We start from the raw sequence: 24781 nt of genomic DNA, 5'->3' as shown, positions 1-24781 counted from the left end.
AGCATAGGAAGATACACCATCTCAACACTCCTGACATATATCAAATGCAGAACAGCTGCATCACACCAGACCCCTTGAGAGAGAGAAAGAAATCTGCATTCCTGATAGTTTTAATTTAGAGAGAGAGAAAAATCAGCTCGCTTACAGTACATCCTTTCCCATCCTAGACTGCTTCTTTTTGTTTCTTCCTGCAAATACAGATTGGGAATATATCACCTTTAGTTGGGGGTGGAGGTTGAAAAGTATGCCAGCTACTCTGCTGGCTTTCATAGCCTTTCCTGGGACCCTTAAATGTAATTTCTCAAGCACTGGATGTGTCTGTCATATTTTGCCAGAGATTGTTAAGGAGCTTTAAGTAGTCCTTCTGACCCCATTAATGTAGTCCTTTCCAGTTTTAGAACAAGTTCAGGTGCAGATTCAATCTACAGTCAGTGGGTCTTAGAGCAAATCAAGCCTGAACTCTCATTAGGAAGGAAGATGACTAAACTGAAGCTGTCCTGGCATATCATGAGGTGACTGGACTCGCTGGAAAAGATCATAATGCTTGATAAAGTAGAAGATAGTAGAAAAAGATAGAGATTGTACTATAGGTGGATGGATTCAATGAGGGAAGCCAAGGTTCTGAGTTTATAAGACTGCGAAAGACGATTGATAATTGGGACTCTTTCGGGTCTCTCATTCATTAGATCACTATAAATCGAAGCTGACTTGGTGTGCATCTACACTGCAGTAATAATGCAGTTTGACACAACTTATCTGTCATGGCTTCATCCTACATTATCCTGAGATTTGTAGTTTTGTGATGCATGAGTACTCTTTGGTAGAAAAGGCTAAAGACCTTGTAAAACTACAAACCCCAGGATTCAATAGGACGGGGCATTACTTCTTCAGTGTAGAGCCATGGCATCCTTAATGGCAGATAACAACATAACATATCTTTTATGAAAAATATAGATAATATAAATTACTCAATTTTCTCAGTGTCAGTGACACAGAAATAAGCAGCTACTATTTTTATGAGTTCCAGTGTGGTGTAGTGGTTTGAGCATTGGATTACAAGACTGGAGATCAGGGTTTGATTCCTCACTCAGCAATGGAAACCCACTAGGGACATTGGGTGAGTCACATTCAGTCGCAGAAAACCCCATGATAGGTTCATTTTAGGGTTACCATAAGTCAGAAACAACTTGAAGGCACACATTAACATCAATTTTTGAGGATTTTTCTCAGCAGCATCTATGAATTCTGTCACTTGTACCAACTTGTACACACCATTCTTGCACAGATGTAGGGAATAGGTACCACTTCAGCACCATCAGTTGCAACTTCAGCATTCTCAGATGATAGTCTTCAAAAACAAATCAAGTAATAGTCTTTATTAGTTTAGAAATTTAGTTTTCTGAGTGTTTTTTTGTTTTGTTTTAAAGCAATGTTTTCAAGAACAGGCACAATCCAGGTCCGTATTTGCCACTTTAGTGTTGAATAGGCTGGTATCTTTTTAAAAGAAATGATCTTGGCAGAGCTGAGAACCCTTATTAAAAAAGTCAGCAGATTAGTATAATGAGCAGGGGTGGTAATACATTGTTGCCTCGTGTTACTTGTTGTGTGCCTTCAAGCGTTTTCTGACTTCTGATGACCCTAAGGAGAACCTATCATGGGGTTTTCTTGGCAAGATTTGTTCATGTTACTGGATTCATAAAATAATATATTACTTTCCCTGTTAATACCAAAAATAATCTCCCCTTGGCAATCCTAAACATATATAACTGAACAGAAGTCATATTATTCCTCTCTTTACTTTGATTCCCCTCACCCCACCCTATCTATCTATTGCCTTCTGTGTATTCATCTTCAGATGGCAAAATCCACAGGGTAGGGACCTCTCTTTTTGTAGGTAAGCAAAAACAACAACATGGAGGATGTTATATAAGCAGGTCTAATTTGTTGGAGTACATAGGTTCAAGTGAGTGACTGCATGCATTGCTACAGCTGTCCATCTCTGGGGAGGTGTGGTGTTTGCTGATATAATACTGCATTTGACTGTGGTCTGTTACAGACTGCCAAAATAAAGCTGCTTCAGGTCTCTTTGGAGGTATGCTGTTTAAATGATGCATGCATCCTAAGAATCCGGAAGCTGCACCAAATCTGCACTCCAGTGCTTAGGAATGAAATGTGGCTTTGGCGCAACCTCCGGACTCTTAGGACCCATCCATCAGTTAAATAGCATACCTCCAAAGAGACCTGAAGCAGCTTTATTTTGGCAGTCTGTAACAGGCCTGTGAAAACATTTATTTGCTTTGTTTTCTTCTTCATGGATTATGGAAATGTTGACTTCTTTTCATGATGGAATGTTTTACCTACTGTTTATAATGAGGAAGGGTGACTGCAGAGTGTCCAAAGGCCAATTTTCTCCCCAGAGACTTTCAAAAGGCTACACAGTCAAAACCAAGAATCAGACCTTGAAGCATCTGGGAATCTTCTTCTTCTTTTGAAAATTATAGTAGGGAATGTGAAATGGCCTATGTAAAGGCCATACAGGAAACCAATTCACTACATCTTCTATATGAAGAAGGGGGTCCCAGGGAGTCTGGTGAGAGCAAGCATAGGGCAGTGGTTGAATGCTGGACTAGGACTCTGGGAAAGCAGAGTTTGTATCCCTATTCAGCCATGGAGACCCAGTGGGCAGCCTGGGGCATGCCAAATTCTCTCAGAGTCCAAAGGAGGCAACAGCAAACCCACTCTGAATAAAATCTTGCCAACAAAATGCCATAAGTTCACTTTAGCATTGGCTTGTCAATCAACTTGTAGGTATATAGCACTACTTAATTTATAGGGACTAGAAAAAAGATACTTAGAATGACCAGCACAAGAATGATCTCTAATAATTCCTTTTCAAAACCTTCCTCAGCTTCCCTTTGTAGAAGATGGATACCATTTTTTTCATAATGGCATGGCCAAAGGCCGGACACGGCGCAGTCTTCAGCACCAGCTTCGCTTAGAAAAAGATCCCAGGGTAAGTTACTTTCTATCTCATTTATATACAGTATATGTGTATGTGTACTTTGGGCAGCTTTAAAAGGGAATTACTCAAATTAATGAAGGTTTATGCTATCACCCAGTACTGGTCATAGTGGCTAAACAGGCTACCTTCAGGATCCAGGGGCCATTCGCCCTGAAATACCAGTGGGAGAGAGCTATTGCCATTATATTCCATTTGTGGCTTTCCTCAGAGCATCTGGTGTTTCATCTGATCCAGAATGGGGCTTGCTAATGTCCCTATGTTTAATGGTTGTCAGCGAGTCCATTGTCACTGGAATGGTGAATATGCTCCAGATTTTAGTCCAGACTTTAAAGGAACTATCCAGGGTGCTCAACTCTGGGATCCCTTCATAGCACACAGTTCTAGCAATAGGATTCTGCTTCAGCTACAATAGCTGCATTCTATGGAAACGGAGTTTGTACTTTGGCCAGCAGCGTAAAAGGAGCTAACTACCAATCCCAGGATTCCAAAGGAAATTGCTATGGCAGTTTAGAGTGGAATCATACTGCTAGAACTGTACAATATGAAAAGGGCCATAGGTAAGTTTCCTTGGCCACCTTGGACAGCTCCTTCAGTATTCATGACCTCCACTAACATGGGAGCCATTAGTTGCCACTGATTATGTTGTTCTTTTGTGGTAGGTATGTTATCAGAACTGATAAAGGCTCATCCTGTTTCAGATGTTGGTGGGCCATTGTCAGCTGAGCTGAGAGGAAAAATATTGCACATGAGTAAATCAGCCGAACAAAGTGAAATATACTCCTATGACAGAGATAGGGCTACATGTAGGATCCATGAAATCTCCCTTCTCAGCAACAACTGTCTCACTGTATCTACTATCTTGCTCATTTCTCATATTTATTATATAATGCTTTTCCTTGATGGAGTTCAAGTAGGAGCACATATGGTTCTCCCCCTCTCCCATTATCCTCACAAAAATGATGTGATGCAGAATATGTGGAGAGCTGGTGTTTGGTCCAAGGAAGCTTCATGGCTGAATTGGGAATTGGTATTTCCCAGTTCTGTTCTGACATTATACCACACGAATTTTCACATTTCACAAAATGTAATGATACTACCATTTTGTACTATACATTTTACACAATACTATCATTTTGTGAAAAGGAACTGGGGTTGAAGCACAGGGTTTATCCTACTGTGAAGAACCTAGGGGCCAAATCCTTGAACAGGAGCATACCACCAATTCTGTTTTCACACACTAATGATTCCAAAAGAAGAACACTCATAGAGATTTGACATCTGCACCACTATATTAGGGCTGGTGCCCACCTTCTGAGTCCCAGAACATGGGAATTCCCAACTGTAATGCTGATGTGCTAAAGGTAGGTCTGAAAATAACAACGTGAGACTTTATATTCGCTTTGACCCTCTTAGGAGAATGTACACACATTTCAAGCCTCATACAGACTACTACTTGAAATAGATTATTCCAAATCATATTTTTAAAACCCATTTTCAGAAAGCAGCAGAATGATTGTAAAAGATGATGATATTTAACAGATAAAGTAGCGATTTTGTTAGAGTTTGAGACTTAGAAATTTCCTGTCTTTGTATTTCTTCTAATGTATATAGTTGAGGAAGAGGGAGGCATAAAAGAAATGAAGTATACATAGAGAAAAGGTACATAAGGCTATAATACAATTGTATTTATAATTCATACCCAGTCCCTTAGTGGGGGAAAATAACTGAAATTGAGATGGAAATCAAATGAAGGGTGGCAATTCCAAAATTGTCCAGCGGTGAGGCACAATGGGACCACAGTCTGCATAGCACTGACTTACAAAACTTTCATATTGAACTAGACAGGCGAAGATAATTCTATTCCTGTTACAGTACCTGAAACCTATTACTGAAGGCAAAGAGCTAAATATCAGAAAGCATTTCAATTCCTGTGAGGAGTTTAGAGAAATTGAAAACGAAACACAAGACACCAAAGGCCACAGGCGGCTGTGGAAGTTTCTTGACAGGAGTATAGGTTTCTGTAGCCCCAAGCAATGTGCTTCCCATGTGTTTCAGGATCAATTCTTTTTCATTTTACATTTTGGCTTGCCCCTGTTGTTGCTATTACTGTTACTGTTTCTTCCCTCCGTATTCTTTTCCCAGAGTGCTACAAAATAACACTTGTGCTTTTCTAAAACACGATAGTCTGTCTGAAATATTGATTTCGAAGGGTACAGTCTTACAGTTCTTGGGAGAACATGTGGCTGCTGATCTGGTTTTGTGGCGTTCTTTCCTGCTCTTGCTCTGCTTGCAGAAAGGGAAGTCTACCTCCACCACTGGATGCTTCCTCCACCATGAAGATCTCCTTGAAACTGAAGCATTCTGGGAATTCACTGGAACTGTGCCTGAATATTCTTGTTTTCTTTTCCCTCCTCGTTCCTTTTTTTTGATGCCATGCTTTTTAAAACTGTAAGTCAGAGAGTGGTTGACCTCTTCTCTTCCCTTTCCTTCTTTATAGATAGGTAAGATCCTCTGAAAGCCTTCCCAGTGGCAGAGCTCAGTAAGAATAAAATTAAGCAATCAATCAGTCATCTAGTGCCAAAGCTCTTGAATTTCCCCAGCATGGCTCCAAAGAGAGGGGGATGTGTGCTTGCCCTAGGCCTGACAAGTATTTTTCCTCAGGGTCACAGGTACATGTGGAGCATAATGATTCTGTCTGCCTTTGCACTCTCGCTTCAATGGCAGCAGCTTGCTCCCATGTCCCTCTCTGCAAGCAGGAGAATTTTCTCTGAGGTTTAGTCTTAACTTTAAAGGAACTGTCCAATGTGCTGAATCAAAAGTGAGGGTAGGGCTCAACACCTTGAGTAACATCTTTAAAGCACAAGCTAACTTCTGAAACAAATTCAGCATCCCGCTGGCATGGAAACCACTAGCCACCATTAACCCACATGACTGTTCTGCTAATGAATTAATATTAGCCATCATTGTTGCTGTTGTTAACTGCCCATGAGCTGATCACAACTCATGGCGACGCTGTGAAAGAGACATCCCCAATCCCACCCCCCTCATCCTCTACTGCTCTTCTCAGGTCCTGTAAATTCATGCTTGCAAAGTCTCTGATTGAGTCTATCCATCCATTCCTTCTGCCCTCCACCTTTCCTAGCATTATTGTCTTTTCTAAGGAAGCATGCTTTCTCCTGATGTGTCCAAAGTACGATAGCCTCAATTTGGTCAATATTAGCCATATATATGATCATTTGGGGAAACCTTCCACTCATTTGCTTTCCCCATAAAGCCTTCAAGTCAAGCTACCTTTTCAATTGATTTTAAAAGCTGGGCCAGATCTTTAAATTTCAATGTCTTCCAAAATTAAATTGGGTGGGGGAGGGAATGAACAAAAGTAGAGCTAGTCTACATTAAATTATAAGAGCAGAGGGCAAGTGTTAGGCTTGCAGAAGATTTCATTTGGTTCTCTAAATCAGTGCAACTCAAATTGGTCATCTGTGGACAGGCATCAGCTGCCAATCAGTGGTGTATTTCAAGGAAAATATTCACATCTGATAGTATATAGTTCCTTATTACTCCTTATCTGACAGTTACTCTTAGATTGAGAGAAAGACTTTATAAGCTCCGCTAGCCACATTCCACTGCATTCATGTTATTAAAAAACCTTTGCAGATTTTCAAATATTGCTATCACCGCTGGGGATGTTAGAAAACTTTCAACTAAATAATTAGGATTGGAGTTCTTTGAAAAGTTCAAAATATCATCTGAAGTAGGGGAAGTAAAAATAACTGACGAATCACAGTTCTGAGTTGAGACAGGGGTTTTGTTACTCAATGCAGCAAACCTATTATTTAGAGTAATGGTAGATTAAATAGGCAGATTACTCACAGGACAGTTAGCTGTTAGAAGTTCATCAATCTTCAACTGTTTCATTGCTTTAGCCAGAGATTGATTTGGACTAGATCTCTGACATTTATTTCCCATTGGGTTATCAATTCAAAATACCACTCTGTACTCAAACAAAGCAAAAATCCAGCTGTTCAGTTGCAAACATCCACTCAGAGCCATTCTCTTTACATTCCTCTTTGTTTCCAAAACAAGTAAACAGGGCTGCAAAACATGCTGGATGTTTCCTCTTTGGTAGAGCAGGTCCTGTTGTTTATGTTTGTAGTCAGTTAACAAGTTCTTCGAATGTGGCTGAGATAATAAAATAATACAACACTGTGTGTTTTATTCTTTCAAAATTTTCTTTTAAAGCATAACCTTTTATCAGATTTTCACTACTATCATATGAAATTATTATATTATATATATTTGTATGCCACCTTTCTCCCAGAGGGGATCCAAAGTAGCTCACAGGTAAAAAAAAACATTTCAAAAAAAAACAAAAACATTACAATAAAAACATAAAACATTTAAAATAATCTAAAAACTATATAAAACCACATAAAAATATACAAAAGCTAAAAGGCATGACCAACACACACACCCTACATGAAAACCACTCTTTAATTATATATTAAAATGTCTGCTTAAATAAAAAAACTATGCATATGTAAATGCATTGAGGCTGTGCATATGATATTGTATTTTAAAGATATAGTTTTAATTTTGTAAGTTGTTTTATGTGACAGCTATGGCCACAACATTCACCTATATGCAGGAATAATGATTAATGTGTAACAGCAGTCCAAAAACCATTCCTAAAGATTCTGTATGGTGTTGTATGGGTAGAGGTCAATGAAGGCGGGGGTGACACCATGAGGTACTGCACTGGTGACACCAGCTCTAGTGACGCCACCGCTTCCTTGTATGAAAATTGCTAGAGTAAGGACAAATCCAGCAACAATAGCCAACTCACAGCAATCACATTGAGGCATGTTTTGGAAATCATATGCTTATAGTGCTGGAGAAAGAGTAGAAACTGTACACTGGGGCAATCTCATAAAAGAGAGAATTAAACAGTAAAGTAATTGAAATGAATAATGAATAAGGAGGAAAAAACAAACCTATAAGCAGAAAAGTCTGTCTGTTTGACAGAAAACCTTGCCTCCTGCCACGGAATAAAATTTACCACTAGCATTTTTATTCAACTGAAACTTTTTTCATTGTCTTTTGTTCATTACCTCTACAAAGCATTGAGAAGGTTTTGTTACTGGTGGAGTACTGTTGTTTCTGCACCAATGTTACTGTGTGTGTTTCCCCCTTTACAATGTTGGTTCTCAAAGGGCCCAAACAGAGATACCTTATCTAAGGAAATGGTGTTAGCAACATGTTCCAGCTGTAGTCTTATAAGCCATGGTTCAGGCTTAACCAGAAAAAATTCTTCTTAAAATATAAATTACTTTCCCACAAAGCTTGGTATGAGAACAGCTGTTTACAACACTTTGGAAAGGCAGAGATTCTCAAAAGAAACGTTAATTAAACGAGCTTCACTTGAATCCGGTACCATTTCAGCATACTAGGCATGTTGGTTCATCATGCTTAACCATGATTTATATTAATTTTGCTTTACTGCTTAAGCCATGAACTGTGCACCAGTGAGCCCAACAAACCATGGATTGTCTTCTGCACTTCATGTTGTTTCTGGTTTGTTTCCCTTCCACCATTTGATTTCACCTGTTTACAGGGTGAGCAGCTGTGGGAACAAGCCAGAGATAAGCCACAGTTACAAGTTTGGCTATCATAGTAAGTGATGGTTTAAACAAGCTAAGGTTCTGGAGCCAATAATGAATTAGAGGTTCAGACTGTAGTTTGTGAGTGGTTAACAAACCCTGATCTGGTAGCAGAGGTTGAGGTAAATATTCCAACAAGATGGATTTTGATAAAACACTCCATAGTTTATTATGACCTTGGGATGCAACCAGTGCCTCTATTAAAAGCCGTAATCATTAGAAAAATAAAGGAAACACCTGTTTATTATCAATGAGGGCCACAGGATTCCATACCTAGGGGATTTTTAAATGCAAAGACTTAGAATGGGCCCGCCATGTTACAAAAAGGGGGTGTGATGGGAACTGGATGGGGCAAAGAATGCATCTTACCGCACAGGAGAACCCCGCCGCCGGATTTTCCCATTGTGTTCCACATCCGTCCCAGAGGAGGCAATTTTTGAGAACGCTTTTGAACAGTTTTCAAAAATCGCCCCCTCTGGGATGGATGTGGAACATGATGGGAATATCCGGCAGTGGCGGTGGCATTCTCCTATGTGGTAAGATACATTCTTCACCCATCCAGTTCCCATCACACCCCCTTTTTGTAACATGACGGGCCCATTCTAGAGCCTGTTGCGATAAACCTATTAATGGAAGATAGAGATTTCTTCAGCTGTATACATAACCTATTAGGTATGAATTCAAAGATATAGCCATGTTAGTCTGTAAAATCAGCATGTAGAGATCTTGTAGCACCTTGGAGACTAACTGGAAGAAAGAAGTTGGTAGCATGAGCTTTCCTAGACACCAACCTGCTTCCTTAGATGCATTTGAAATGCAAATACAATCCAAATGCATCTGAGGAAGTAGACTGAAGTCTATGAAAGCTCATGCTGCCAATTTCTTTCTTTCAGTTAGTATCAAAGGTGCTACAAGATCTCTCTACATAATATTAGTCATTCCAGAATATAAAGATGAAACACATATTGGCCATTTCTTACAGTCAATTTTCCAGTGTACACAGTATTTTGTTGCATATAAGGCATAATATGTGTTATATTCTCTTTTTATATTTCTCTGACTCAAGCTTTATTATTCTTAATATTATTATTTGTTGAACCTGAGTTGAATGAATCACACTCTGCCACTGTAACCAAAAATCGGGAGAAGGAGCAGGTGCTCCAGCTGGTACTCAGAAAATGGTTCAGTGGATGGAACTGAAATTTGGCAGCGTAGGAGAGGTAGCTTTGAGGGTGGTCTGTGCCAGTTTTGTGATTGAAAGGCTGAAAAGTCACTTTTGTGTGGGAATTAAAATTTGACAAGAGACCTCCTGCAGTTTGATGTCTTTTCTCTCTCACTGGACTTTGCAGGGCTTACACTTTGTCAGCCAATTTGTATTGCATCTGTTAGGGAAAGTGTTTTCATGTTTGGTCAGGGAGAATGTAGTTTTTAAAGTTAAGCTGTAGAGGCTGTACGGAGATTGTGCACATACACAGTATGTTCTCTTTGGTATAGCAATTGCTTATAAATAAGGATTCATAGAAGGCAATGACAGGCCTGGCTTTATTATGTAGGTTTAGAATTATACTTCACAGATTATGCACTGGGGGAGGGCACTGTCTAACTACAGAGGGTGGGAAGATGAAAGAAACTAGGAATTGAGGGAAAGAGATACCCAGTAAAGTACTGGAAGTGTAGAGGACAATAATGCTAGGAAATCAATAAAAATTCTGTAGAGGTCATCTCCCCCCCAAAAACCCAATACAAAATAAAAAATCTTATGTGAAGTCGAAGGCTTTCACGGCTGGCATCTATAGTTTTTTGTGAGTTTTTTGGCCATGTTCTAGAAGAGTTTATGCCTGATGTTTCTCCAGCATCTGTGGCTGGCATCTTCAGAGAATGCTGGCATGGAAGTGAGCTGAGTATATATATATGTACTGTGTGCCCCTAGGTTTTAAGCCTTCTACTTAGGACAAGGTGGGGATACATTGGCCTGTGGTGTCATTCAAAATAATAAACAACCCGTTCCGAACCCAGCATGACATGAGAACTAATGTGGTGTGGTGATTTGAGTGTCGGACTAAAACTCTGGAGATCAGGCTTTGAATCACCACTCAACCATGGAAACCCATGAAATAATTACCATGGGGTCACCTTAAGGCAGAAATTATTTGAAGTTATGGAACAACAGAAAACCCATTCCTGGCTCTCTCTCATAGCTCCAGATGACCCAGTCCCTCCTCCCTTTGATCCTCTCCCTTCTCAGTCTTCTTCATCCCTCCAGTCTTTATCTTCTCATTCACTTCTCCTGCTCTTCTTTCAACCTTCCCAGTCTTTGAGTCTTTTAACAATTTTAACAACTAGTTTATGAAAAGAAATGTAAATCAGTTTGTCCTGTCAGATATTTCAGACTATATATCCTACAATCCCTTATTACTAAAGGAAGAGAGTAAAGTTCCCCAGACTTAGAGTCTTTACATCAGAATCTTCTTCCTGAAATGGAGAGTCTGAGTCATGATACCTCTAGACCCAAATTCTGTACTTCACTTGAAGAAAAATGAATTATGGAACTCTCTGCTACTAGGAAGTCACTGTGAAAAAGAATCAGGTAACTTCCAATAGAGGGCTAGTCATAAAGATAAAAATACCCAAAAGTACATATGATGGAGCAACTGGGGGTTACACTGGCACATTTCACTTTGAAGATTTTAGACAATACATTCTCAGATTGGCAAAGATTCCTTCTTTTTTATTTCATGCATGCTTCCAGACATTTTCCTTGATTAAAATTAAGTCCCCAAGTTATTTTTACTAGCGTTACAATCACTGTAGAATCATAGAGTTGGAAGAGACCACAAAGGCCACCTAGTCCAACCCAAAAAGACACAAAGCACTCCCAACAGATGAACATCCAGCCTCTGTTTAAAAACCTCCAAAGGAGACTCCAGCACACTCAGAGGGAGTGTGTTCCACTGTTGAACAACTCTTACTGTCAGAGAGTTCTTCCGAACGTTTAGGCAGAATCTCTTTTGTATCCATTGCTCTGGTTTCTATTCTCTGAAGCTGCAGAAAACAAACTTTCTATATCCTCAGCATGATATCCTTTCAAATATTTAAATAAGGCTATCATATCACCTCCTAAATTTCTCCAGACTAAACACACCCAGCTCCCTAAGTTGTTCCTCATGAGGCATTGTTTACAGATCCTTCACTTTTTGGTCACCTTCCTCTGGGCATGCTCCAGTTTGTCAACATCCTTTTTGAACTGTCATGCCCAGAACTGGATACAGTATTCCAGGTGAGGCCTGACCAAAGTAGAATAGAGCGGTAGTATTATTTCCCTTGATTCTAGACACTGTATTTCTATTGATGCAGCCTTGAATTGCACTAGGTTTTTTTTAGCTACTGCATTACACTGTTGACTCATGTTCAACTTGTGGTCTGCTAGGACTCCTAGATTGCCACAGTTTCCCACCCTGTCTGTGCATTCCATTTTTTCTCTCCATTAAGTGGAGTATCTTACATTTCTCATTGTTGAAATTCATTTTGTTAGTTTTGGCCCAGATTTCAAATCTATTAGGGGCATTTTGAATTCTGATTTTGTCCTCTGGGGTTTAACTACTTTTCCTAACTTAGTGCCACTTGCAAATCGGATAAGCATGCCCTTTATCAAGTCATTGATAAAGATGTTGAATAGCACTGGGCCCAGGACAGATACCTATGGCACTGCACTGGTCACTTCTCTCTCAGATGAAGAGGATCCATGGGTTAGCACCCTTTGGGTTTGGTTGGTCCACCAACCAATCTCTTAGGTGCGTTACAGACCACCCAAAACGGACGGTCTTGCGCCGCTGCCGGTTGCTGTGTCTGGGAACCGCAGCAGCCAAATCGCGCAGTTCCCGGGCACAGCAACAAAGAAGTGCCAAAATGGTGCTTCTTCCTGGGCTCCGGAAGAGACACCGCAAGGCATGAGGTGCGCACTTGCGGCACCACTTCCAGTGCACGATGTCCGGACGCTGTGCGTCCGTGACATCAAAATGGAAGTGCCCATCTGTATAGGGCACTGCCATTTTGACGCACTCATTACGCGCGAGGGGCAAGGCACGTCAGCAAGCACTGCCCCTTGCGCGTAATGACAGCGCCTCATGGGGCCCATCTGTAATGCGTTCTAGTTTTGTTTTGAGAGTTAGGAGGGGGAGAAATTCAGATTGAACATCAATATGATCTGGATCAAGTAATCATTTGTAAGCATCATAGAGATTGCTTTGTGTTAGGTGTGTTAGCAAATTTTAGAAAGATGACAGCATAGTTTTAACTTATCATGCCACTATCAAATTATTTTTTCTTTGTCTTACAATAAAACCCATTATTAAATGTTTACCCTTCTGCACATGGAATAAGACTGCATTAGGCAGTGAGTGAATTGTTTCTGTTCAGCAATGCCACTGAGCTGATGAGGGAATAAAAGAGTGAAATAAATTGCTAGAACTGCATCACAATCTGAATTTAAAATTTTGCTGACCTGCCCTATATAATCACTCTCTCTGGAGCTGATTCACAGTTCTTTTGTTCTCCAGGAAGGTAAACCTGTCATATAGTATACACAAATTATTTCTGTCCTGAAATCTCTAGAGAGCTGAGTATTGCCACATATAATTATATTTGGATGCTACAGGTCTTGTAGCAAAATAAACAATGATGACTATTTGACTGGTGTGTTATGTAATACTGCAGTGTTCAACTGAACAATAACTAGATCCCTCCCACCTTACCCCTTCAATTCAGTCTCTTTTTAGCAGAGGGCTAACATTTTATTTTCAGCCTCACTTGTCTCCAGCTAGCATTAATTAATGGCCTGATCCAATGACTCGCTGTGCCAGAAAATAAGGCTCTGGGATTCAGTGTAGCAAATGCTGTGACAGATGAGCCTCACAATGACGTCATGCTGTATTTGCAGGAAAATTTTAAAACCTTACTGCAACATAGAGATGTGCCAAAACAAATGTTAAGGTTTGGGGCATCAGGGACTGTTTTCATAAATTCCCATGTGCTTGGCTTCTAAATTTAAAACAGATGAGACTGGAAGCTCATTGGACCTCTATCTAAGAGCTGAAGTAGCACAGGGACACAGAGCAAAACTGAATCATGGGGATCACCCCTGCCACATAAGAAAATCTCTTTCCTTTCAGGGATACCAGAATCCATAATGATAACAACAGAAAAAGTGTGAAGCTTAGGGTTCTATGCTGTCGGGTAATTTAGGGTTTTTTTAATGCATTAATTAATATTAGCCTGTTTGTTGCCTGAAATGCCATTTTCATTTATCAGGTGAAAGATTCTCTCTCTCTCTCTCTCTCTCTCTCTCTCTCTCTCTCTCTCTCTCATATTCTCACTACAAAATCAAAATAACCCGGTGTGGAAACTGAGTTATTTTGTGATCAACTCTCTCCGGGGCAATTTGCTCCCCTTTTACTCTCCTTTGTTGTTCACACTTGAGGGGAGGAGAGGAAAAGCAGCTGCCATGGAGAGAGAAAGAAGAGGAGAAGGAAAGAAAAGGCAAATGCTTGAACAAACCTTGCCAAGAAAACCCCATGACAAATTGAAGGCACACAACAACAAGAATAGAGGAGGAGTGGGGGCATGGTGGGAAGGCTTGGGCCCCGGTGGCTCCTCCTCTGTCTCCTCCAGATGGGCTGTGCTCTGATGTGCCCTTTACCTAGCCACTACTCACCAGAACCCTCTGGAGCATCTTCTCTACATATGGCAGCAGCAGCAGCGGTGGTGGTGGTCTGTCTCCCTCTCCTCCTGCAACTCTCTTGCAAGCTGGCCTGGGGTTTCCTTGCCCTGGCTCCACTTTGGCCCCAAAAATCAAATCCAGGAAAGGAGGAGGAGGGGAGGGAGGGAGCGAGGGAGGAGAGGATCCATAAAGAGAATGCCCGTCCAGAGAGACCCCCCCCCCCCCGAGGAGCAGGCAAGGCTGAGCCAGCTGAGTGGCCTTAATGTTTCCGAGATGGTCGCTAGGCTAGAGAGGTCCTGCACCCAGCTCTCTCCTTCCAAGCTGCTGTTCTCCGTGATCACTGCAGCCCAAAAGCCGGGTCCCTAAAAGCAGGACCCTACTCTGCAAGGTGAGGGCTTGCGAGGGAGCCCAGCTCACCACCCTTTCAGATGAGATGCGAATCAGATCCCACACTTCCCCTCCCCTGAACTGTTTTTTTTTTACAAAAAAACACTCCCCTGAATCAACCCCCCCCCCCAAAGAACTGCCAAAATTCTAGTGTCTGAAAAAGTGCTATTTTTTTGGATTTGTCTTGCTGTAACGCGAATCCAACTGAACGCAGTCACGTCTGAAACACCACACATATATAAATCGATCAGGAAATCGATGCACTCTGCAGTGGGAATGAGCCCTCAGTGTGATTGTGTGTGTATGAGTGTTCAAGTCACCTGTTGATTTATGGTGACCCCATGAATCCCATAGAGTTTTCTTAGGCAAGGAATATTCAGATGTATTATTAATATTCTAGAAACTGTAGTTTTGTGAGACATTTAGCCTGTCAGACAGCTCTGCTGCTACAATAAACTACATTTCCCAGGATTCCCTAGCACTGAACAAGGGCAGTTAAAGTTGTATCAAACTGGATTATTTCTGCAGTGTGTTTGGACCTAAGAGACCTCTAATCCCAGTGAAGCTGGTAGTTGTCTTCATCTGTATTGTGTGTATGTGCAGGGGATCATAATATTAATCTAACATACATGGCTGTTTGGGAGATTACTAAAATAATGTTTATAAAATACACTGAATACTATACACATGCTCATTGTTCTTATTTATGGACTTTGTATTATTGAAGTATGAAAAACAGATAGTTGTGCTTTCAGCTTCATGCTGTACTTTGTTGTAATTCAGCAGAATATACTATTTTATAAAGTTCTGATCCAAATTATTTCCTGGTGCATATGAACTGAAAATCGATATCAATTGATATTAATATCTGTCCAATGTCCCAGTTCAAGAATCCCAGCTTTTCAAATCAATCAAATATGATCATACTCAGTGCTTGCTTGAGAGCATCATTATGGCAGAACACATGATATGATATCATAAGATGCAAAAATGTCATCTATGAAATGATTAAGTGAAAGCAAATTGGTACAAGCAGAACATTCAAAGATGATAAATATTGAAACCTCTTGGTGCTTCTTCCTCTGTCTCATATCTAACCTAGCATTTATTTATTTATTTAGGTAGGTTTTACCTCCCTACATGAGTTCTACTCACAAAATGCTTTGGTACCTGTTTGGGCAGCCATCTGTTCTCTTCTACATATGATGTATTTTCCTTTTGAAGATGTCATCTGAAAGCAAAGCCAGTCCATGTCTGGTTAAAGGCAAAGAATGATAAGAAGAGATAACTAGTTGATGGGAGTTAGATGTGCTGGACTGTAGCTTCCATCAACAAATAGTTAGAGATGTAGTTTATCTGATCGGCAGCAGACTGGAGAAGGGTATAGCTTGTGTATATCCCACAGAATTTGTGAAAGTTGTTTTTTAGCCACACTGGCTGTAGTCCACTTTGCCATGCTCTGGTAGTCAGTTTGCCATAGTTACTTTTCAGCAGTTTCATGGATTCCTTGCCTGAAACATTTATTTCTTTACAGATCTTTTCTGTTTTCCCTCTAGACAAGTGCACCATCCCCTTGAACCAAATCCTGCTCTTGGGATCACATAGTGTCCAGCTGCTTTTGCATATTTCCACATTCCGATGTGATGGGTCATTTTATTTTTATTTATTTCTATTATTTATTTATTTATTTATTTAGGTTTCTGTAACTGACTTTTGATCTATGACTGGACTAAATAATCAGTTGGAATACACACGTCTGGGCAATAAATAGCATTGTGAGTTCTTCTCAAGGCTAAGCTCAAAATTAATAATAATAAATAATAATAAAATTGTTCTTGTAATGTGCCTTGAAGTCACCTTTGACTTACAGTGACCCTATAATACAGATTTTTTTTAATAAGATTTATTCTGGGAAGGCTTGCTATTGCCTCCCTTTTAGGCTGGGAGAGTGTGACCCATCCAAGATCACCCAGTGGCTTTCCACAGCTGAGTGGGGATTTGAACTGTCATCCTAGTCTATCACACAAACTACTATACTTTCTCTCTAAACAGAAAATACTGTCCCTTTAAGGCATCTGCATCTCCAGGCTGCAATAGTGAGCTGGCCTATTGGGGGACAGGATTAATTTAGATGGGTAATTTAGATGGGTAAGGGCATTCCAGGACAAGTGGCAGCAGCTTCTGTGTTTTTATTTTCCCTGTCCATTTTAATAATGCCATTTGGCTGGCATGCAGGTAGTAATGTTCCCTCACATCATTCAAAGTATGGTGTTATTCAGAAATATGCCAATCTGCCAAGAAGAGACATGCTGCTTATAGTGAGGGCCAAATGAAATTCTTGCAGAGAACAGTGAGATCTTCCTGCCAATAAGTGATAGATGGTGAGTGTTTATCTTAGCAGCCTTAAAGTATAACTCTCTTTGCAACTATATGGGATCAGAAAATCCATTTAATCTCTCTGTTAGACTCTACATTATAGGAATGTAATTTAGCAGTACATGAACATCTGTGACTATCAAAGATTTTTCTAAAACAACCATTCACTCAAATTATAACTTTTGACCAAAGCCAAAAAAAAAAAAAAAAAAAAAGCCATCACAAGGCACAACCACATGATATCTCTCAGAGAGTTGTTACTGGATGACCTTGCCAAGATCTGGCTAAACTAGCCAGCTTCTTTTTAAACATGTACTGTGGTGCCCAATTATCTCCAAAACACTATTTTTTTGCTGATACAATCTCAGTTTTAAATCTGGAGGAACAGTACATATGAAGGCTGAAGCAGCTTTTTATTGAGTTGTATGGGACATTCTAATTCCTTGTTTTACTCCACCTTAAATTCCCGAATATCATCCTTACTACATTGTTGTTGTTAACTGACCTTGAGTTGACCTTGACTCATGGCAACCCTGTGGGTGCAACATCTCCAAGACCCCCTTTCCTCCACTGCACTGTAGGCTCAGGCCTGTAGGCTCTTTGATTAACCAATTGGTATGAGGTCTCTCTCTTTCTACTGCCTCTGACTTGCCTATCATCATAGTCTTTTCCAGTGATTCATGTCTTCTTATAATGTGGCCAAAGTATGATAGCCTCGATTTAGTTATCGTGGCCTCCAGGGAGAGATGAGGTTTGATCTGATCAAGGATCCATTTGTTTATCTTTTTTGGCCATCCCATGTTGATGGCATGTAAAGAAGTGCTCTAATTGGAAATGTTGTCATTCAGTGCTAAATAATATTTAAACTGCAATATTGAAACTGGTAGAAATTGTCCATGACATCCAATTAGTTCATCTAATGTATAAATCCAACATTCTAAATCATCTATTCCATTAAAAGTGCTGCCTGTTTATTTTCAAGTCATCTTGGGAATAATTATTTATTATTATCTCCTCAGTCTTCTTTTCACCAAGCTGAACAACTCCCTCAACCTATCCCCATAAGTTTTGTTCTCCATACCTCGTATCATTCTTGTTGCCCTTCTCTGAACCTGCTCTTGTTTTACTAAGACCTTGTTTTACTAAGCCTAATAGTACAGGAAAAGAACAATTAAACTTCTAATGGTTTGAGGAAATTGGCTTAAGGGCAACATGAGTGAACACAACTTTTTAATCTCACACCTTACTCTTTGGAATGTGCTTGCTGGCATCCCTGCTTTTCACTGTTTGAAGGGTGTTTGGTTTTTTTTAATTAAAGAAATGCTCTTTGCTCTATGACTCATAAAACCACTGAAGTAAGACAGGATGGAGGGCAAGAAAAGGTTTCAAGGAACATTTTGACAAAGTCCTCTGTGTTCTCTGTGTTTATAATCAGAATAGACACCATCTAATATAGAGCTATGAGACGTACAACTGATAACTAATGACAAAAGTGCAATTTTAAAAAACTGAATAGTTAGAAGAGGTGACTCTCTGGAGGGATAGTGCTTGGAGGGCATAATGATAAATAATTGTGTCTTAAGTGTTCTTTAAATAGGACAGTTATTCAGAAGTCATTATCTAGTGCTGGGTTTTAAGGGAAAAGAAACCAACACTTGGTTTAGTGCCAGTTCATTTGTCTTTTCTAATAAAGAAAGGCAATATGGAAATCAAAACACTGAAAAACTGTAAATTATTTACTATTAGGATCTTGTCTGGTTCAAAATAATGAGGGATCCAACTGTCTTGGAAAACATTTTGAACACTGGAAACAGAGAGACACAGTTTATACTTTGAATACATTCATGGGAGCATAACTATACTTTCCCTATTATTACCAACCTTAACTTCTATCACTTTTTGTTTCTATGAGGACATAAATTGATCAGCAGGTAAATTATTGTGTCCAGAGAACTTGAGTGAATAAGCACTGAAATTTTATTGTATTTTACAGCTAGATTTAATTCTTTTTAGGTGGCCAGGATAAGGAGCAGAAGGGTAGGATATACATTTCCATATAAATATAAATAAAGGATTCTCTTTCTCCTTCTTCAGACATCCAGCACAGCAATCTATTTGCAGGGGGGATAATACCTATAAGCATTGCCCTCCATATCTAGATCAGAGTCTGGAAATAACTTTTTAAAAGTAGTTCATTATTTATCGTGTTATCAGAGCTTGGGGGAAAAAATGCCATAGCCAAGCTGGCTGGACAGTTCTGGGACCTGTGCTTTTATACAAAATCAAAGAAGTACTTTTTATTACTACCCAATAAGGAATTGAGTTACTCATTGCTTTTCTTTTACCTTTGAATTTCATCAGAGAAAAGGGATAATACTTGGGGGGGAAATGTGCTGTAAGCATTTATAAAAAGTAGCTTGATGTATCATCTGGAAAATGTCACCTGTTCACTAAAAATTATAACAACATATTTTTCTCTCTTACATCACTTTTGTAATGTCATATTTGTTATTAAAACAACAACAACAACAATGAATTAGGAAAATATGTTGCTTTTAGTGTGTTACCTCCAAGCTTTTCCTAGATGCAAGGGCTATAGCCTCTACTAATAGCAACTTCATAGAGCACTTGTGAAAGCAAAAAGATAATGCAGAAAATCTTTCTTTATGTTTATATTTTGAGGATGAAAACCATGTTCTCCTCCCACTATGTCTTGCTGAGCATAAAGATGCTAGATAATAAATAACATACACCTGCAGCTTTGCTGCATTTACCACATATTGAACACTTCCATAATGTGCTCTTTCTTCTTTTTCCTGAAAGTCAAATGGAAAGAAGCCCAGTGTTAACTTCCTTCCCACCCACCCCACCCACCCCCATGCAAAGAAAGAAGCCACTTCATTGCAGCCACTTCATCATGCACAAGGTATCTGTGGCAGGGCTTTGTGCAATCCAGACAATTAGATTTTTCAGCTCAGTCAATTAAAATGAATCAACAAAACTGTAATTAGTGGTTCTTGAAAGAAGGCATTTTCATGCTTGCACAGAACCAGACAACTCCTGTTAATAGGCAACTGTTTTTCATTCTACAGAGGCAGCACTGCAATGGAATGAGAGTGGGCAAAAGATGTTCATCATGGCAATGACCTGGTCTCACCTTTGTGGCAGGAGTCCCAAGTTCTCAACCAACTTCTGTATGCTGATGGTTGGAATTCAGATAGAATATAGTCAGTCAGACCATCCAGGGACGTAGCCAGGATTTTAGGAAGGGGGGGTCCAGACTAAGTGCCACTATTATAATGGGGCTTGGGTGTGGCGGTGCAGCAGCACACACCATTCATTTTTCTAATGGAAGGAGGGGGTCTGGACCCCAAGAACTCCCCCCCCCCCTTGGCTACATCCCTGGACCATCACCAGGGCTTTGAATAAGATGGCTTCAAGCCCCTCTCCGTTTGAATAGTCCTCAGTCCTCCACTGCTGTTGCCGGTGCCCATCTGTTCATCTGCCCCTGGATCCTGTCTGCCCAGGGAACAAGTAAACAGAGGTGGCAGTGGATGCAGCTGCTCCTGGTTCTCCTCCTTCTCCCTTCCCCTGCCCTTCTCACTCCTTGGAGTGGGCAGGTGAACAGCCGGTAAATACTAGAGAGGCATAGCATTGGTTCCTGATGTTAGCGCTGCAGTCCTGCCTGCTAGGACACAGCTTTGGCAAATGCCTGCCTATGCCAAACTTCTAAACACTGAGGAACAGTTATTCATTTTCTCTCTTCCCTCATGGTGTTTTGGATTTGAACCAATACATTCTGGTTCTGTTTGTGTGCTTTAACCTCAGTGATAAGTTATACTTTGTTGTTGTTGTTGTTGCTGCTGCTGCTGCTGCTGTGTGTCTTCAAGTCGTTTCTGACTTATGGCGACCCTACATTTTCTTGGCATGTTTCTTCAGAGGCATTTTGCCATTATCATCCTCTGAGTCTGAGAGAGTGTACCCAAAGTCACCCAGTAGTAAAGAATTTTATGCAGCTCTGGTAATCAAGACAAAGATATGCTGACTTTATAGCTTCAGTTAACTGATGTATGAAGAGACCACGGGCATTACTTTTTAAAAGTAATTAATTACCGTTTTGCAGCATAGCATAGTGTTTTGAGTTTTGGACTACAACTCTGGAGCCCAGAATTTGATTTCCCCAGTAGGCATTGAAATCCAACGGGGTGACCTTGGACAGGTCACATGCTCTCAGCCTCAGGGCAATGTAATGGCAAACCTCCTCTGAATAAATCCTGCCAAGAAAATGTATGATAGGTTTGCCTTAGGGTTGCTATAGCTAGCAGTACAAGCCAGCATGTGAACCATTTGATACTCCTTCTTCTCCATTTAATGAAGAGGATCAGGTCCAGGCTATTTGGTAGACCATATCTCCCGGTTCTGAGATCCTCTGGAGAGGCCCTTCTTTCACTCCCATTCCCATCGTAAGCACGGTTGGTGGGGATGCAAGATAGGGCCTTTTCCATGACTATCCCTGGATTCTAGAACTCCCTTCTCAGGCTAAGATCTTCCTTTTCAGACAGGCTTTTAAAACAGAAAGTTTTTAAAGAACGAGTTGGGATGTTGTATTGTTTTAAACCGTTTTAAACATTTTTATATTTTTAACTGTATTTTATTATTTTAACATGCAATCTGTTTTAATATTGTAATGATTTAATTCTATTTTAAGGTAGCACTTTTGTAAGCTTTTAATTGTACTGATTTTTTAATACTATTAATATTTAATACGATAAGCCGCTCTGAGTCCCAATTTTGGGGAAAGGGTAGGAAATAAATATAATAATAATAATAATAATAATAATAATAATAATGCTTAGAAGGTTTATAGTTTGAAGAAGATGTTGTAAACATAAATCTACCCCACTCTGTATCAAGAAATCTCAGGACAGCATAGTTGTTATTGTTGCTGTGTGCGTTCAAGTCATTTCCAATTTATGGAGACCCTAAGGTAAGCCTATCACAGGGTTTGCCACACAACTAAAAAATAAAAATAAACTACACAGATGAAATTGCTGAAAAAACATACTGAATAAAGTAACCATTTAAAACAGTTTGAAGATATGCACATGTACATGTTGGATCAAACCATTAGACATCAAAGTTTTAGTAAAAATGCATGTTTTAACTTGGTGGGAATGGGGCAAGCATTGGTACCAGGGGGAGGGTATCTCCACAATTCCACAACTAGCATACTACAGCAGAGAGGGTCTTTCAGGCATCCTCACAGTGTATCACCTCTGCTGGTGGGACACAGAAGAGATCCTCCCCAGCAGATCTTAGTTTTAAGGTTGGTTTTTGTAGGGAAAGAGGCTCCTTGAAGTTTCAAGGTCTCAAGCTCTTTGGGGTTTTAAATGTCATCACAAGGTCCTTGAGTTCAGATTGGAAGAATTTTGGCTGTCAGTGCAATTCCTTTAAAACTGGTTTGTTTTCTGATGTTCTGAACAGCAATTTGACTGCTACATTTTGCATTTTGAGACATATTCAAGGGCACCCCCATGTAGAGCAAAGTCATCCAGTAAATTTCTGCAGCCAAGCATGGAATTGAACCTTGATCACCCAAATTGTAATTCAACTCTCAAACCACTACATCATACTACCCTCCTGTTGCGATTCAGCTTCACTTTTTTGGATCCACACCCGGACAAATGTCCAGTATCGGCACAACTCCAACTAACTTTAATAGAACCACTGAAAATAGAAAAAGAACTGAGTGTCATCAGCATAGTAAGAGAACTCAACACCCAAAACTAATGATCTCACTCAGTAGCTTCATATTACACTGTCATAATTATGAAGGCATCTAAAAGTTACCATTATACTATAAAAAGAGTGAAGTTATCTTCTGTTCTGCTGCAACCACAATATGATGGTATTTTAATCTTAGTTATTGGAAAAAGGAAACTGATTACTCACAGCTAGTTATTTTAACTTGTTACACTACCGCTCTGCATAATACGTACTTGGCCCTCCATATCCACGAAATATTTATTCACAGATTCAACCATCAATGGTTTGAAAATGTTCCCCCCAAAAAATATAAATTCCAAAAAGCAAACCTTGATTTTGCCATTTTATATAAGGAACATCATTTTACTACACCATTGTATTTAATGGGACATGAGCATCCACAGATCTTGTTATACATGGAGGTATTGGAACCAAATCACAACTGGTACCAAGGACCTACTGTATAATGCAAAGAACCAACACAGAGATGCATGTCAGATACTATTTTAGAATAAGGATAGTTGGAGGATGGATTTTATTATAGGACAGACCTCCAAAAATCACAGCCAACCCAACTCTATCAGGAGAACTGAAGGAGGGGAATTATCTTTCAAGTGGGTCTTTAAGTATGCTTTAGAAGTTCCTTATTTTCTGAAAGCTGAAGAAACATGATGCCCAAAACTATTTGTGGATAGATGTCTTCCAGCAGCATTGCCTACCACGCCACAGGTACCTTTGGCTTAAAAGTAAGTACAGGCTTTTAAGCATAAACCAATCTGGGCAAATTGGAAATGAGCTCCACCATAACAATTTAGTTCTATTGTGATGCTTTATGCTAGCTACATAGAAGCATTTGTTGCTTTTGATGAGAAGCCATTTCAGAAAGGTTTGCAGATTTAAAAACACCCATTATGTAGCAGTCAATTATAGCAGAACCAGAAAACCTCAGAAAAGAGCCATTGTCTGTAGATTCCTAATGAAAGAGGTAATGCTGCAGAGTCCACACATATTTCAGATGGATGTTCAGTGGGCAGCATGTTTTTATTCAGAGTATGTTTCAAGAGGAATGATGGGCAATTAAAGGACAGTGCAGTGGAAAGAATTATATACAAAGTAAAATGGAGTAAGAACAGCATGAATGATTGAAAATCATGGTTATGGGGAAAAGAATAAACTCAAGATTGTGTGTGTGTATATAATGTAAAACCAGTATACCTCAGTTTCTCTTTGACTACTGAGTATATATAATCCAAAAAGAAGGTGCAAGAAGATACTGGTTGACAGAAAATATGCATTTGACAAATTATATGTATAGATGCACATTTAGAAACACCTATAATTTACCAGAAAATACGACACACCCCACTTTTTAATAATTCTTTATTAAATCTGTCTTGAGCTAGATGGGCCATCATATAACAGATTCATTGAAGTATAGGAATGCCTTCTGACTCTCCTTCAAATAGAGAACTGTCATATGTAAAGCAGGACACCTTTTTTAATTTCCCTGACCTGCATGATAAAATTGCATTTAAGCACTAACAGGAATCCAAGGCTGAGAGAAATGGAGACTGACTTGGATTAGTGCCTGCATGACATGCCAATTTATGGCCTTCTTTCATGACAGACTGTCCTTGAATGGTGCAATATGGACTGCAAACAAAGCAGGAGGGTGGTTATGAGTCAGGCAGGAAAACAAGCAAAAGTCATTCGGATGAGACTGGGAGTCGACTGAATGAAATTCATTGTTGAAATGGTCCTCATCCAGGACTGTGCTCTTGGCATTCAGTGTGCTATTGGGAGGGGATTTAAAAGGAGAGAGTGAGAGGATGAATGTTCCCCCAGACTGGCCAA

General features: G+C 39.8%; 1 protein-coding gene across 1 annotated transcript in view; it reads left to right on the top strand.

Moving 5' to 3' along the window:
• The window catches only part of LOC149313510 (neuroendocrine convertase 2-like), a 142940-nt gene that overhangs the window by 22444 nt on the left and 95715 nt on the right, over positions 1–24781 (top strand). The window contains exon 2 of the mRNA XM_089519225.1: positions 2909–3013. Coding sequence (XP_089375351.1) covers positions 2909–3013 — 105 coding nt within the window. The remainder of the gene's footprint in view (positions 1–2908; positions 3014–24781) is intronic.

The sequence above is a fragment of the Sceloporus occidentalis genome, unplaced genomic scaffold (assembly GCF_023333645.1).
Source record: "Sceloporus occidentalis isolate IW3139 unplaced genomic scaffold, rSceOcc1.0.p SCAF_4, whole genome shotgun sequence".
NCBI lineage: Eukaryota > Metazoa > Chordata > Lepidosauria > Squamata > Phrynosomatidae > Sceloporus > Sceloporus occidentalis.
Note: the sequence above shows the minus strand (reverse complement) of the source record. Positions and strands in the feature narration are given on the sequence as shown.